The 15,477-nt window shown below is 41.9% G+C and overlaps 1 protein-coding gene across 3 annotated transcripts in view; it reads right to left on the bottom strand.

Annotated features, from left to right (window-relative positions):
• The window catches only part of VPS13D (vacuolar protein sorting 13 homolog D), a 267,871-nt gene that overhangs the window by 128,549 nt on the left and 123,845 nt on the right, over positions 1-15,477 (bottom strand). For all 3 annotated transcript variants that reach the window (XM_060170884.1, XM_060170883.1, XM_060170882.1), the window contains 4 exons: positions 14,728-14,963; positions 10,543-10,651; positions 5,400-5,563; positions 4,170-4,278 (listed from right to left, as the gene is read on the bottom strand). In XM_060170884.1, the coding sequence (XP_060026867.1) occupies positions 4,170-4,278; positions 5,400-5,563; positions 10,543-10,651; positions 14,728-14,963 (618 nt within the window). The remainder of the gene's footprint in view (positions 1-4,169; positions 4,279-5,399; positions 5,564-10,542; positions 10,652-14,727; positions 14,964-15,477) is intronic.

Consider the following 15,477-nt stretch of genomic DNA (forward strand, 5'->3'; position numbering starts at 1 on the left):
GAGCAAAGCAGTTACTACGTTTTTTTTTAAGCTTTCCAGATGATGAAAACCAGCCGCAATATTCTGGAGTGATGAAAAGTTAGGAAGTGAAGGGGTTATGAGTGAAAGGCAGCAGCAGAGTAGTGGCGGGTAGTAATAATAACTACTCACTGACTAAGATTAAAAGCAAAGTACAAAAGCTTTGTTTTTCTGGGTACTCTCATTAGGGAATGCTTACAAATAGTAATAGTTTGAATAAATTAAATGCACAAAAAATAGTATGAAACTAAACGAAGCTTATTTTCCTAACAAGAACACATTCTACTCTTTTAGTTCTTTGTCACTGTCAAGTCATTCACGAGAAGACAAATAAAGATATGAACACAAGAAGCAACAAACACTGAAGATTTTCGGGAGTGGGGTGGGGAGAGGATGCTCCAAGAGAACTGGAAAGGGAACCCCATGGGCTGCAGAAATAAACCAGAAGTAAAACTAGAGTCAGACACAGCACCCACCAATTACAATAAGCTCTTTTGCAGCTAGAAGCCTGAATTGTCTTGCTAATTGAAAAATCACAAATCCATTCCAGATGTGTGCTTCATATAAGCTTGTCTTTGATGATTAAAAAAAAAAAAAAAAAAAGCCCAGGGCATTAAAGATAAAGAGAATAAATCTCAACCAATAGCAGCCAGAGGCTCCTTAGAGCTTTGCATATGTCCTGGAAAAGCTTGATTCCTACCAGGGACAGATACGTTAAGAACTATCTAGTGGGCAGAGGGGAGATAGCATAATGGTAATGCAAACAGACTGTTATGCCAGAGGCTCCAAAGTCCCAGGTTCAATCCCCCACACAACCATAAGCCAGAGCTAAACAGTGCTCTGGTAATAAATAAATAAATAAATAAATAAATAAATAAAATTATTATTAAAAAACAAAACAAAACATCAAACTATCTAGCCAGACTGGCTCACTTAATAGCAGCTTTTGATCAGTACCAGGCCACCCCATCACCTGGAGCCCTAGTCAGGGAATCCTTGGATTCCCACAGATATGATGGGCCTAGACCTCTAAGAGATCCCTCTCTCCACCATCACTGGTCACTTCCATCTTCTGGGCCTCTCTGGGACCTTGCCCTCACTATAGAGCAGTAATGGTAGGGACTGCCCCATTTTCCGAAGGGAGGTTGGGTCAGCATACTCTGCCACAAGAGGAAGACAGGTCCTGAAGTGAGTACAGCCTAGAATGTTCCCAGCTGTGACCATGGACTGTGAGCTCAGACTGACAGGGGCTCAGAGGTCACACAGACTCCTGTGCTGAATGTGAATAGATAAGGGCCTGGGGTTAGGATGATGGTGTAAACAGGTACTTATATATTTACTTCAAGTTTGAGAGCTACTCTCTGCCCTAGTCCAGCTTTCTAGTTCTATATTCAACTTTCACACCATCTCCCCAGAGAATATTTTTAGTCCACCTACATGTTTGCTATCAAGCTCAAGCAAAAATTACTAAAGTTACAAGCCCCTAGGAACGTACCTTAAATAGACTTACTTACTTCTTCCCACCCAAAGACCTCCAGTCTCATCTGCTCTACTCCTACATTTTATAGTTGCTGTTTATTAAACACTTTTCCCTGCTTTATGTCTTATCACCTTTTAGCCACCAAGTTTCAGGTGCTACTATGATGCCATCCTGACTTCCCTGGGCAGACAAACTCACCATGTGTCCTGGAACCCCACCTCCCCCGAGCCCTGCCCCACTAGGGAGACAGAAACAGGCTGGGGGTGTGGGTCCACCTGCTTCTCCAGTGGAGAAGCAATTATAGAAGTCAGACCTTCTATACCACAAAAAGAATTTTGGTCCACACCCCTAGAGGAGAAGAAATGTTAGAAGACAATGACCAGAGGGCCCTGAACTCCAATTATTCAAGACCCAGAGAAAGAAGAGGAATAAAGGAAGGACATTCAGGAGTAGCAATGGGTGTGTGACTTAGAAAGTAAGAGAAGGTGGGACCATTAAAAAAATAGGCAAATAAATATAAATATAGATATAGATAGCTATAAAAATAAGTCAACCCATATCTGTGACCCTGGAATAACTACTGCAGTTTCTAATAGAGGGTACAGGTTTCCAGTTGTGGAAACAGTGTGGAATTATACGCCTGTTACCTAATAATTTTGTAAATCAACATTAAATCACTAATAAATTTTTTTAAAAATGAGAAAGTAAATATAATAATAAAAATTAACATTAAAAAATAAGAATTCTCTAGCCAGGGGCTAATGTACTAGTGTTTACTCTTTGGATAAAAACTTGGTGGGGGCTGGGTGGTGCACATGGCTGAGTGCACATGTCACAAGGCACAAGGATCCAGGTCAGAGTCCCCGGTCCCCAAAGCTTAGCAAATGGTGAAGCAGTGTTGCAGGTGTCTCTCTCCCTCTGTATCTTCCCCTCCCCTTTCAATTTCTGATGGTCTCTATCCAGCAAATAAAGATGATAAAAAAATAAGAGAAACAAAACGTAGGCTGAACCTCTATGTTCATAGCTCCATTATTCACAATAGCCAGAGTGGAAGCAGCCTAAATGCCCATCATCAGATGACTGGCTAAAGAAGTGATGGGATAGATTCCATGGAATACTAGTCTGCAATAAAAAGGATAGTATTGTGTCCTTTGGGACAAAATGGATGGAACTGGAGGTGAGGCTGCTTAGTGAAGTAAAGAGATGAAAGACAGCTACCACATGGTTTCACTCATATGTGGATTCTAGAATCTGATTTACATCAACTTGCCAAAAAAAAAAAAAAAATCCAAGCAAAACAGAAGCAAGCAAAGTGTTTCTAAGACTTGTGAGAACTCCAGTGATTATCTTTGAGAGGTGGGGGCGGGGAGGAGTGAAGAAACAGAACTCTAATGGTGGGTGTGGTACTATAACTTAATCGTATAATCCTGTACCAAACTATTAATGCCAAATAAAAAAAATATATAAAAGAGGGGGGAAAAACAGGCTGATGCAAAAGTATATACACAGTCACAAGTCTTGGGTTTCCGAAACGTCTGCTAGGTTTTGGTATGCCAAAATGCAGGCTGGCTTTTCCAACAGCCCAGTGAATTCTGCTCCATACCCAAGCCTGCAAGAGATCTGGCTACCCACTCCTCTCAAATCCAGGGCTTCTATCTTGGCTTGAAGCCACCAGGGCAAGAAACTTCAAATGCCAGGTGATTTTCCAAATGCCTATTTGCTTATATGACTGGGAGAGTTTATCACAGGGTAGGCTGAGTAGATGACCAAGGAAAGTGACGGGCTATCTTCCTCCTCACTTTCTGTAAGGTTGAATGCGTATTTAGGCACCACTGAGAATGCAGGAAGAAACAGCATCAAGCACACATAGGTGGCGTGCCGACTAGTCACTGTTGCATAGACTAAGAAAGCCTTCACAGGCCTAAACTAGTGCTTCTAATTCAGTAGGAGGCTTTTAGCTGACATTTTTCTTTCTTTTTAAAATTATGTAAATAGTTTACATCAAAGAGAAAAGAAATCCAGATACTCTAAGAGAAAAACAAACAAGGGGAGTCGGGTGGTAGTGCAGCAGGTTAAGCACAGGTGGCACAAAGTGCAAGGATCAGTGTAAGGATCCCAGTTCAAGCCCCCCGGCTCCCCACCTGCAGGGGAGTCGCTTCACAGGTGGTGAAGCAGGTCTGCAGGTGTCTATCTTTCTCTCCCCCTCTCTATCTTCCGCTCTTCTCTCCATTTCTCTCTGTCCTATCCAACAATGACGACATCAATAACAACAACAACTACAACAATAATAAAAAACAACAAGGGCAACAAAAGGGAAAATAAATAAATATTTAAAAAAACAAGAAAAACAAACAAAAAAAAGTGCCCTCAACATCACAGGCAATCATTAGTATTTTGTTATACTGGGCTGTCATGAAAGTCATTAAAAAAAAAAAAAGAAATGTCATCACTTTTCCGACAGCCAAATATATCACCTTCAAGAGCTTGTCTCACAATAGTTTTACTCTGCATACAAAAGTTTTTTTTTTAATTTTCATTTAACCAAAGTGACATGTTTTCTCTGTAATTATTTCTCTCCCATATAACATCAAATCATAGTATATTCTAAGTAAGGGTTGCCAAGAAGGTTCAACTACTGTTAATTTACCTGGAGATGCCAAAAGTGACTGACCTGTACAACCAGCCCACGCAAGCCACAGGTGAGCTTTCCTTCCCGGAAGCTCCATGTCTGGGTCGTGCTTCGCCTGCGGTCAGGCTTTCTTAGCATCAGTGGCTCGTATCTGGAAAAAGGAAAATGCTCTGGGTCCTCTCAGTTCCATGTGTCAAGTCTGAAGTGGGTATCAGAATCAAGTTTACACTTCTTTCCAAAGCCCTGTACACTTAAAATCTAGCAGGCAGTGAGGCTGACTCCTATGACAGCAAGGTCTATCTTCATGAGGAAAGAAAGGGAAATGTGGAATAAAAGACAATGAAAAGGGGAACATGGAGTGATGATGAACCTTTAAAGAGTTATCAGCAATGTAGTAATCAGGGTTCTCACATCTGCGAAATGTTACGTCAGATGAGAAGCATCAGTTAAATACACTTCAGATTCTTTCAATATCTTCCTGCTTTATTTCTAAACACTTTTTATTTCATGCTGGGTCTCAACTTCTAAGTCATCTAAAGTCATCTTGGAAGTAAAGAAAGTATTCAATGAAAAAAATATATACTGATTTTGGGCGGGGGAGATAGCACAATGATGATGCAAAGAGACTCTCATGCCTGAGGCTTCAAAATCCCAGGTTCAGTGCCCCAAAGCACCATAAGCCAGGGCTGAAACAGTGCTCTGGTAAAAATAACAAATAAAATATATACTGATTTTGTGGAGAAACTGAAGACAGGCAAATAAAATAACTTGATGCAAGAGAGAGTTAACTGAGGCTGTAGGTTTGAGCCCACAAAACCCACTAATGGAGAGAGGGGTGCTTCACAAGCAGTGAAACAGATCTGCAGATGTCTTTCTCTTTTCCTTCCTAAGTGATAACTCCAGTGGCGATAAAAAACATAAACAGTGAGTTAAGGCCTAAAGAGTTCGTTATCTAGAAAGGTTTAGCAGAATTGTTAGAAAGCTAAAAACAGAAAACTTCACTTCTAGGAGATAAGGGTAGATGGAAGATCACTTTTCATAGCTTGTCTTTATTGCTTTAATTTTTCTAATTATCTGTCTGGTCATTTCCCAGGGCTTCAAAAGGTGAACTGAAGGGCCCAGTGCTCATATCAGAAGTGTCACAGGCTTTTGTCCTTGAAATACAAATGCTTAACTTTGTTCATGGAACTTATGATTGGGTTCAGAAGTCTCATGAGTTTGGATATGAAAGGAACAAGTTCAAATCCAAAAGTTGTCCAGAGAATGACTCACCTGTTGTCAGTTACTGCAGCGAGACCGGCAATATCTAAGATGGCGGAGCCCTCGGGAGAGCGGACCGCTGACGGCTTGTTGGGATTGTGAGGCACTGAGGAGCCCTCATGGGCCAGCATGCCTGTCCCAGTCATCCTCCAGAGCTGAGAACGTTTCCCCGGCTCCTGTTGGGCAGAGACAAAGCTGTCAGGGCTTCATGAGGTGCACACAAGGGATGACTGCAGGCTCGGGTATCAAGAGAAGCTACGCTACCAGTTGTTTGCTTCACATTATATAAACGCTGAGTCCTCACTGACGAACGCCTACCTGCCTTCAGGATAAAACAGGCAAAACACCTGAATCAACCAACCAAAATACATAAAGGAGGCATATTAAAATTTCTGTTTCATAGCATTAGTATTCTCTGAGCAAACAGGTGAAAATCCTACATGATCTCCTATATCAGCTACACTGCAACAACCTGTATCGTCCCAGAGGGAGACCCCCAGGTGCCCTTCCCTTAAGAGGAGCCAGTGTATTACAGAAGCCAGACCTTCTACCTTCTGCAACCCTCAACGACCCTGGGTCCATGCTCCCAGAGGGATAGAGAATGGGAAAGCTACCATGGGAGGGGGTGGGTTATGGGGATTGGGTGTTGGGAATTGTGTGGAGTTGTACCCCTCCTACCTTATGCTTTTGTTCACTAATCCTTTCTTAAATAAAAAATTTAAAAAAAAAAAAAGAGGATCCAGTGTTATGCTGCCAGTGATGCCGACTGTTGGGGAACTTCTCTCCTACACCTACGATGGGGGCATTCTATGTTCATGGTTTCCCACTTACACACTAGTCACTGTACTCAAAGCCTATACTAAGTTGACTGCTACTAGTTCTTTTGTTTTTTCTTTACTATTTTATAGTTCTTGCTTTTATCTAGCTCAGTTAATGACAGTGTTGCCCTGGCAAAGAGAAGATCCTAAGAGACATACACTTGGCACATGCTGAGCACAAGATGTGGTCTCTGTACATTTTCCCTGTTTTTTCTTTAATACTTATTTATTTATTCCCTTTTGCTGCCCTTGTTGTTTTATTGTTGTTGTTACTGATGTTGTTGTTGTTAGGAGAGAGAGAGAAATGGAGAGAGGAGGGGAAGACAGAGAGGAGGAGAGAAAGACAGACACCTGCAGACCTGCTTTACCGCCTGTGAAGCGACTCCCCTGCAGGTGGGGAGCTGGGGGCTCGAACTGAGATCCTTATGCTGTTCCTTGGGCTTTGTGCCATGTGCACTTAACCCACTGTGCTACTGCCCGACTCCCTTTCTTTGTGTTTTTATGACACATTATCTTTATCGATTCTTGTCACTGGGAGATCTCTAAGAAAATGAAGCCTAGCAAGAAATGGAAGATGTACCTTTATATGGCAAACCAAAAAGTCAAACCTACACGTGCTGCTCTCTCTTTGCACTGTGTGCTTCTGTGTCCCGTGAAAAGGAAAGCCACGGTGCTGCTCTTCTCCATTTGAGATTCCCACACGACTCTGTTCACAGTGAGAGAAAACCGCTGCCCACAGCACCAAAACCACATGGAAAACATCTCCAAAGACATCTCCATAGACGATTCAGCACAGGAGTCAAAGCACTTGTGACCAGCTGAGATCTGTCTACACTCGATTTCTCGACTGCCTGCCCATCTGTCTCCCCACTTCCCATCTCACTCTTTCGCTGCCATCTGGGGACACAATAAGGAGGTGGAAGTCTCCAAATCAGAAAGATTGTAGAAGTTTTCCTCAGGGGGTGAACTGGGTCAGCACCGCAATCCTGGACCTCCCAGTCTCCATAAATAAAGATAAACTCCTCTTGTGTAAGGCATCACGCGACAGTATTTTGTGACAGCAGGTCGACCCAAGGTAGACACGTACACAGATACAGACCGGGAGCCTGAGGTGGGGTATGGGATGTCTGTGCAGTCTCAGAGTACCTCGGCACAATCTGCTTATGAAATATTTGCACGGAAAAGAGAAACTCCACTTCCAAGTACAGGAACAAATCAAAATCACTTCCAAACTATTTCTACAAACATGTCTGTAAATTTGAGATGGTTTCAAAATAAAAACTACAACCTCAGGACAGACTCTTCAAATATCAAACATCCTATTGTGGGCTTCTAGTTAGAGCTCGCACAAGTCTATTTCTCTTTCCCTACTCAGGGACTTCACTGCGCCAGTTTTAGACAGGAGACAGTGGCAGAAGGGAGAGAGACACAACACAGAAAGAAAGAAGCTTCCTCGATGCAGTAGGAGTCAGAATAAATCTATTTTTCTTAATCATCATTTGAATGGCTTTGCCTAGCTTTCGCTATCAAGTTTAATTCATTTATCTTCTATCTTTGCTACTATTTTCATCCTCACCAAGTACAAAAAACATTTCAAATTTTATATTTGTTTTTATGAGAGATAGGCCAGAACACTGTTCAGCTCTGGACTATGGTAGTATTGGGTAACCACCTCAAGTATGAATTACAAAATTTTACAGAAGAATGTTTAGCAACTTAAAAAAAAATTCTCTCTTTTTTTTTTTTTCTCTTATTAAACTTTGCTTTAATGAGTCTCAAAATTCTGTGACAGATTTTTGGTCAAGTTTCCATTAAAAAGTACTGATTTAAAAAGCTAGTAACTTAACACTGCCACACACACACACACAAACACACAAAATGGTCCACAAAACATTCTCTATCTGCTCAAAAGTAACCTCGTTTTTGTCATGACTATTACTAGTCACATCTGCTAATCACACTGCCAGTCACACCCCACGTGATTAATCTTACTCCAGAGCTGGTTTTCATCCTAGCATTCTAACATTCTCGTCAACATGAATGTTCTTGAAGCCATATGACACTATCACTTTCAAGGGCTCATCAATTTCTTTTTTCAATTCACTGAACTTCTGTTAGACTGGTACTTTTTAGTATTTCCTAGCTTAATTTATTTTTTATTTTTAAAAAAGCATTTCCAGACTTCCCTGGATTGAAGACACCACCAATGTGTCCTGGAGCTCAGCTTCCCCAGAGACCCATCCTACTAGGGAAAGAGAGAGGCAGACTGGGAGTATGGACCGACCAGTCAACGCCCATGTTCAGCGAGGAAGCAATTACAGAAGCCAGACCTTCTACCTTCTGCAACCCTCAATGACCCTGGGTCCATGCTCCCAGAGAGATAGAGAATGGGAAAGCTATCAGGGGAGGGGGTGGGTTATGGAGATTGGGTGGCGGGAATTGTGTGGAGTTGTACCCCTCCTACCCTATGGTTTTGTTAATTAATCCTTTCTTTAATAAAAAAAAAAAAATATATATATATATATATATATATATATATATATATATATATATATATAGACATAGAGAACTACTGCATTTTCCAATAAAGGAAATGGAGAACCAGAAAAAAAAAAAAAAAAAAAAAAAGCATTTCTAAGCATCTAAAATACTTCTACTTTCAATTTCTATGTTGAAATGGTTTCTATGTTGAAATGGCCTCTTTAATAATCACCATGTACAAATCTTACTTCTAAAACAGATCTCGTCCACAGGGACAGCTTTGATTACTAAAGTCGTGGGACCCTTGGAATATACCTAAAACAGACCTACTAGCTTCTTCGAACATGAAGACCACTAATTTCATCTGCTCTATTCTTACCTTTAGGCTCCTGATAATTAAGCAAGTTGTTCTGCTTTCTATTTTAGTGTTTTTCTGCCACCAAGTTGCAGATGCTATCACGATGCTATCCTGACTTCCCTAGGCAGATGACCTCACCAGTGTGTCCTGGAACCTCAACCTCCCCAGAGCCCTGCCCCACCAGGGAAAGACAGAAACAGGCTGGGGGGATGGATCCACCTGCCAACGCCCATGTCCAGCAAAGAAGCAATTACAGAAGCCAGAACTCCCACCTTCTGCTCCCCCAAAAGAATTTTGGTCCCCAGAGAGATAAAGAATAGAAAACTTTCCAATGGAGGGGATGGGATATGGAACTCTGGTGGTGGGAATTGTACCTATTATCCCAAAATCTTATCGATCATTATTAATTCACTAATTAAAAAAAGCTAACATTTTATTTGATTCATTCGTCATTGTACTTTGCATGACATAAAATACATTTAGAAATGTGTCCTTTGGAACTAAATGGATGGGACGGGCAGTGATTCTGATTAATAAAGTAAATAAGGAAGTGAAGGGGTGATTTCACTCCTAAGTAGAAAACAGATTGGTGGTGGAAGTGGAGTAGAATTATACCCCCACTATCTTATAATATTGGAAATTTTATATATATATATATATATGTCACAAAAGAGCCTATAAAAGTATTGGTAGATTGATAGGTAGGTGAACTTTGAAAACATTAGGCTAAGTGAAAGAAGTCAGGACAGAAAAAAACTACTCATATAAAGATCCAAAAAAAGGAAAGTGAATCACTAATTACTTAGGGCTGGGGGTGTCAGAGGAACAGGAGGGTGATGACCAAAGGTTGTAGTTTCTCTCTGAGGGTATGACTGTGAGTATACTGATAGGTGTGTGTGTGTGATAAAAACCACCTAGTTGAATACATTAAATGGATGATTTGCATAAGTTTCAAGCTTCAGAAAATGAAAATGCAATTAAAAACCTGGACCAGGGAGATCAATCAAGGACTTGCTGCCTAAGGCCCCCCAGACCAAGTGCATCACGTGTGTTCCTGAGACTTATGTGCTTGAGCTAAGTAGTGCTCTGGCCTAGCTTTCTCTCCAGCTCTCAGAATATATATAAATTGTGAGCATTAAAGTTTTATGTGATGTGCAAAGCTGGCAATAATCTGAGTCTGCCCTCCATGAATGAGAAATAAGAGCTATACGACCCCAGACCCAATTCAATCATAACCGATGTGACTGCCACACATGACATCACTTCAGGTGACTAAAAGGCGTCGTGTCAGCATTAGATCATACAGGCAGTAAGAGACAGCCTGTCAGGGTTCATTTTGGAATACATTATTTACATTTTGCAAATCTCAGGCAAACATTTATCTCTGGGAAACCTGTTTCAACTAGTAACAGCTGTTGGTCTCACTTCCTGAGTGACGTCTGCACCCCTGTGCTGCTAAACACCTTTGTTCCCAAGCCCCGTTCCTAAGCTCCCTTACCTTCTTCTTTAAAATGACTCTTTGTGTCTTGGGTGAGACATCCAAGACAAGCTCGGCACAGGTCATCAGCTTGTTGGATGCCACAGGCCTTCCTGTCCCCTCCTGTAAACTGGAATTAAGAAGCAGTAAGAATACACACATATCCAACAACAGATGAGTGGCTGAGCAAGTTGTGGTCTGTATACACCATGGAATACTACTCAGCTATTAAAAATGGTGACTTCACCGTTTTCAGCCCATCTTGGATAGAGCTTGAAGAAATCATGGGAAGTGAAATAAGTCAGAAACAGAAGGATGAATATGGGATGATCTCACTCACAAGCCGAAGCTGAAATATAAGAAGAGAAAACAGGGGAGTCGGGCGGTAGCGCAGCGGTTAAACGCAGGTGGCACAAAGCTCAAGGACCGGTGTAAGGATTCTGGTTCGAACCCCTGGCTCCCCACCTGCAGGGGAGTCGCTTCACAGGCGGTGAAGCAGGTCTGCAGGTGTCTGTCTTTCTCTCCCCTCTGTCTTCCCCTCCTCTCTCCATTTCTCTCTGTCCTATCCAACAACAACATCAACAACAATAAAAAAACAAGGGCAACAAAAGGGAAAATAAATAAATATAATTTAAAATATTAAAAAAAAAAAGAAGAGAAAACACAGAGCAGAAGCTGGACTGGAGTTGGTGTATCGCACCAAAGTCAAAGACTCTGGGGTGGGAAGGGGGGGAGAGTACAGGTCCTAGAACAGGATGACAGAGGACCTACTGGGGGTTGTATTATTATGTGGAAAACTGACAAATGTGATGCATGTACAAACTATTGTATTTACTGTCAACTGTAAAACATTAATCCCCCAATAAAGGGGGGAAAAAAGAAAATAAAAAATAATAATAAAGATTATGTGAACCAAAGGAAAAAAAAAAAGAATACACACATACTCAAGTATATGTAAGTATGCTCTCACATATACTCAAGTACTCACAAGCAAATGTCTAAAAGCTCTATTACAGAGAAGATGGTGTGTTTTTTTTTAAATACAGGAAATAAAAATACAACAGAAGCTGAGAAGAGAGCAGTTCTGGAGCGCCAGTACCCACATAACAATCCACTCCTCCTGGCGACCATTTTCCCTCCTCCTCCCCCCTTTTATTTGATAGAACAGAGAGAAACTGAAAGAGGAGGGGCAGATAGAGGGGGGAAAGACTGATATACCTTCAGAAAGAGTGGCACCTACAGACCTGCTTCACTGCTAGTGAAGCCCCCCCCCCTGCCACCCCCCACAGGTGGGACCAGGGCTCAAGCCCAGCCCCAGAGTTGAAACACTTGTGTGAAGAGCCACTCTTACATTCGGCCTCCATTCGGCTAGTCTTCATGACACCAAAAGCACAAGTGACTAAAATAATAATGAAACTGGTTTTCAATGAAAATGTAAAACTTCTATTTTTCAAGATCTGTTTATCAGAAGACCTACTATAACATTCTCCCTCTCCTGATCATTGCAGAGGCATAAATCCAGACATCGAGGGGTGACTTTACTTAATCTAGGTGCAATAATTATTAATTTAAAAAATAACCACCAATAATTACAAAAAAAAACCCAAAACATGACAGACATTGCAAGGATCTGATTTTGCTTTCTGAAGTCTTGGCAAGACATCAGAAGTCCCAATGTGAAGCAAAGAAAACAAAGTTCCTCATTCCATGCCTGCCATTCAACCATGCTGTGTCTCTGTGTCATGAGAGTCCTAAGCTGTACAGAACACAGCAGTTCAGTTACACTTCCATTGTTCTTGGACATTCTGTTTGGTCTTTTACTGTGGCCCCCAGAAATAAGCTCAAGGTCTGAAGCATGCAGTAAGTGACCTCCCTGGCCCAACCTTCTTTTTTAATCCTCTGAGACAAAAGAAAAGGGGAAACAGAGAGGAGAGACACCATTGTACCATCTGTGGGCTTCCTATGGTGATGTCCATGGAGCTTCCCTGTGGTGCTGAGGGTGGAACCCAAAGGATTCTAGTAGACTTTTCTCCCCAAAATGATACACAAAAAGTACAGGCAGTGACCCTCACCATGACCAGTAACACTACATCCCCAACAGGACGGCAGGCATATACACACAAATAGATACGTATCTCTAAAGGAAAAATCAGTGCTGTTGAGGACAAAGTTGCAATCCTTGTACATTGCTGTTGGGAATAGAAAATGGTGCAGCTGCTATGGAAAACAAACAGATAAAAATTTCCTTGAAATATTAAAACATGAATCCCAGAAATTTCACTCCTAAATGTGCATACACAAAAGAAATTTCCAACAAGTACAACAAATACACGGACAAGTATGCTGACAGGAGCAATATTCACAAGAGCCTAATGGGAGAGACAACACAAATGTCCAGCAACAGATGACTGAATAAACATAATGTCCTATATAATCTGAGGGAATATCAGTCAGTACCGAGAGGAATAAAATACTGGCACATACTACAGTGTAGATGAAGCTTGCAAACATTCTGCCTGAGCAAAGAGGCTGGGAAGAGAGCAGAGGTCGCACATGGCATGACTTCATTTCTATGAAATATACAATGTAGATTAATCTTGAAGGTGGAAAGCCAACTGGCAGCAGCTGGGGTGGGGAAACAACTGAGTAATTATGCAACTGGCTTGGGTTTCTCTGGAGGTAGTAGTAATGTTTTGGAACTAGACAGAGATGGCACTTGTAACATGAGTTGACTGTCCACTAACATGGTTGTGTTATATGAATTTCACCTCACTGAATTCTTAATTAAGTTACATTCAGTTTATTCAATTTCGGTAGAGACAGAGAAATTGAGAGGGAAACGTGAGAGAGAGGGAGTGGAAAAGAGACACATGCTGAGGACCGAAGCCTACAGCAGGGTCCTTGTGCACCGTAACACCTGCACACCACTAGCTGCGCCACTGCCCGGGCCTCCAACTCAATACGTCTTTTTAAACTGAAACCAAAATATGTCTTCTTTGTACTCCCAGAGGTGGTTCAGTCTCTGCGCGCCAGCTTTCTAAGGAACTCCTCTTCTGATCTGCTGTGTATCTGTCCAGTCCATTAGACTAATGACCCTCGTAGAGAGTTTTCAGTTAAAGCACTAGGCAAAACATGATTAGCGAGAAGTTTAAGAGCTGGTTATTCTGGCACTAAACCCTTTTGCACACTGCACAGTTGAGAGCCCAGGGTTCAAAATCTGTCACCACACAACAGCACCACAGCACCAGAGGGAGTTCCATGGGTGGCAGAGAAACACTGTGGTGTCTCTATTTGAATATTTCTCTATCCCTATCCAAATTTTTGAAAATGAAAAAATAAAATAAAATCAGCCTGGAGCAGTATAATCACAGAGGTGAGACTATCACTGTAGGAGGGGGAACAACAATGAAGGAGCTGGAACTAGCATAATGGTTACACAAAATAAATTTGTGCTTAAGACTCGAAAGTCCCAGGTTCAGTACATGGTATTGTGATAAGTAAGAACTGAGCAGTGCTCAAGTAATTTTTTTAAAAAAATAAGTAAATAAAGAAGTGACAAATTAAAAAAAAATCAAGACAATTTTTAAAAAGCATAAAAACAACACCTTACAGCAAGATGAATTTGAAATGTTAGGAGCAGTTGTCAGATACTGGGAGGAGCTGTCAGGGAAGAACTTTAAACAGAGAACAGTCTTGCTTCTGGCTGACTACTAATCTAGCCAGAAGGCAAAAAAAGGCTTAAAAAAAAAAATCACTTAGCATAGAACCTAAGCCTGGTGTTTGGGAAAAACTGAAAGGAACCTTTATCCTCTGGCCTCTTGAAGACTGCTGAAAATTTTAAATCAATGAACAACTAGGACCTTCCACTTTATAGTTTTAATTTTTTTTTTTTTTGCCTCCAGGGTTATCACTGGGGCTCAGTGCCAGTGCCCCAAATCCACTGCTCCTGGTGGCAATTTTTTTTCATTTTTTTATTGGACAGGACAGAGAAAAATTGAGAGAGATGGGAGATAGGGAGGAAGAGAGACACCTGCAGACCTGCTTCACTGCTTGGGAAGCAACATCACAACAGGTGGGGAACCGAGGCTCGAACCTGAATCCTTGCACAGGCCCTTGCCGCTTTGTACTATGCCTGCTTAACCAGTGCACCACCGCCCATCTCCACACCTCCCACTTTACAAAACATAGAAATGTACCCCGAATTACCCAGAGAACGTGTACGTGGCAGCAATGTAGATGAAGTTTTCATAATAAAGCTGCCGGTTGTCCTGGAAGTCGTCCATGTGGCAGCTGATCTCGGAGGAGCCCGCCCCTTTCACAGTCAGAGTGAGAAGTGGCGGCAGGCTGGGCTCATCCCAGGCGTAGTCTAGTGAGGTCCTGGGCTTCACCTCAGTCCGGAGCCTGGGTTCCACCACACCATGCTGAGTGAAGACAACTGGGACCTGCAGCAGATGGAAGAGGTATAACTCGAGAGGAAGTCAGGGCTTCCTAGGCTTCCAGAGCCGTGCCAAATGGATCCACCCTGCTGTAACACACATGCAGACAAGTCCTCCCAAAGACCTCACCGAGCATCTTCCACGGGGGCAGGAGGAAGGATGTACTCACTAAAGGACGGGCTTTCACCATCCATGGGCTAAAATGCTTTAAGAAATGGGAAAAGAAAAGAGTAGGGGAGCGTCCAATGGAGGGGATGGGACACAGAACTCTGGTAGTGAGAGCTGTGTGGAATTGTACCCCTATTATCTTACAATCCTGTTAATCAGTATTAAATCACTGATACATCAAACACAACTCTACCCACCTAAAATCAACCTGCTTATACTGAAATTGACTGCAGGATTGGATATTCAAGGGCAGTTCATTAAAGCTCTGTTGTGGTCTCATTTTAACCATTGATTAAAGCTGTGTAAGTAGGTTTTTTAAAAAAGGAGGAGAAGAAGAAAAAGGAGAATAAGG

This window comes from Erinaceus europaeus, chromosome 13 (genome assembly GCF_950295315.1).
Source record: "Erinaceus europaeus chromosome 13, mEriEur2.1, whole genome shotgun sequence".
In the NCBI taxonomy this organism is placed as follows: domain Eukaryota; kingdom Metazoa; phylum Chordata; class Mammalia; order Eulipotyphla; family Erinaceidae; genus Erinaceus; species Erinaceus europaeus.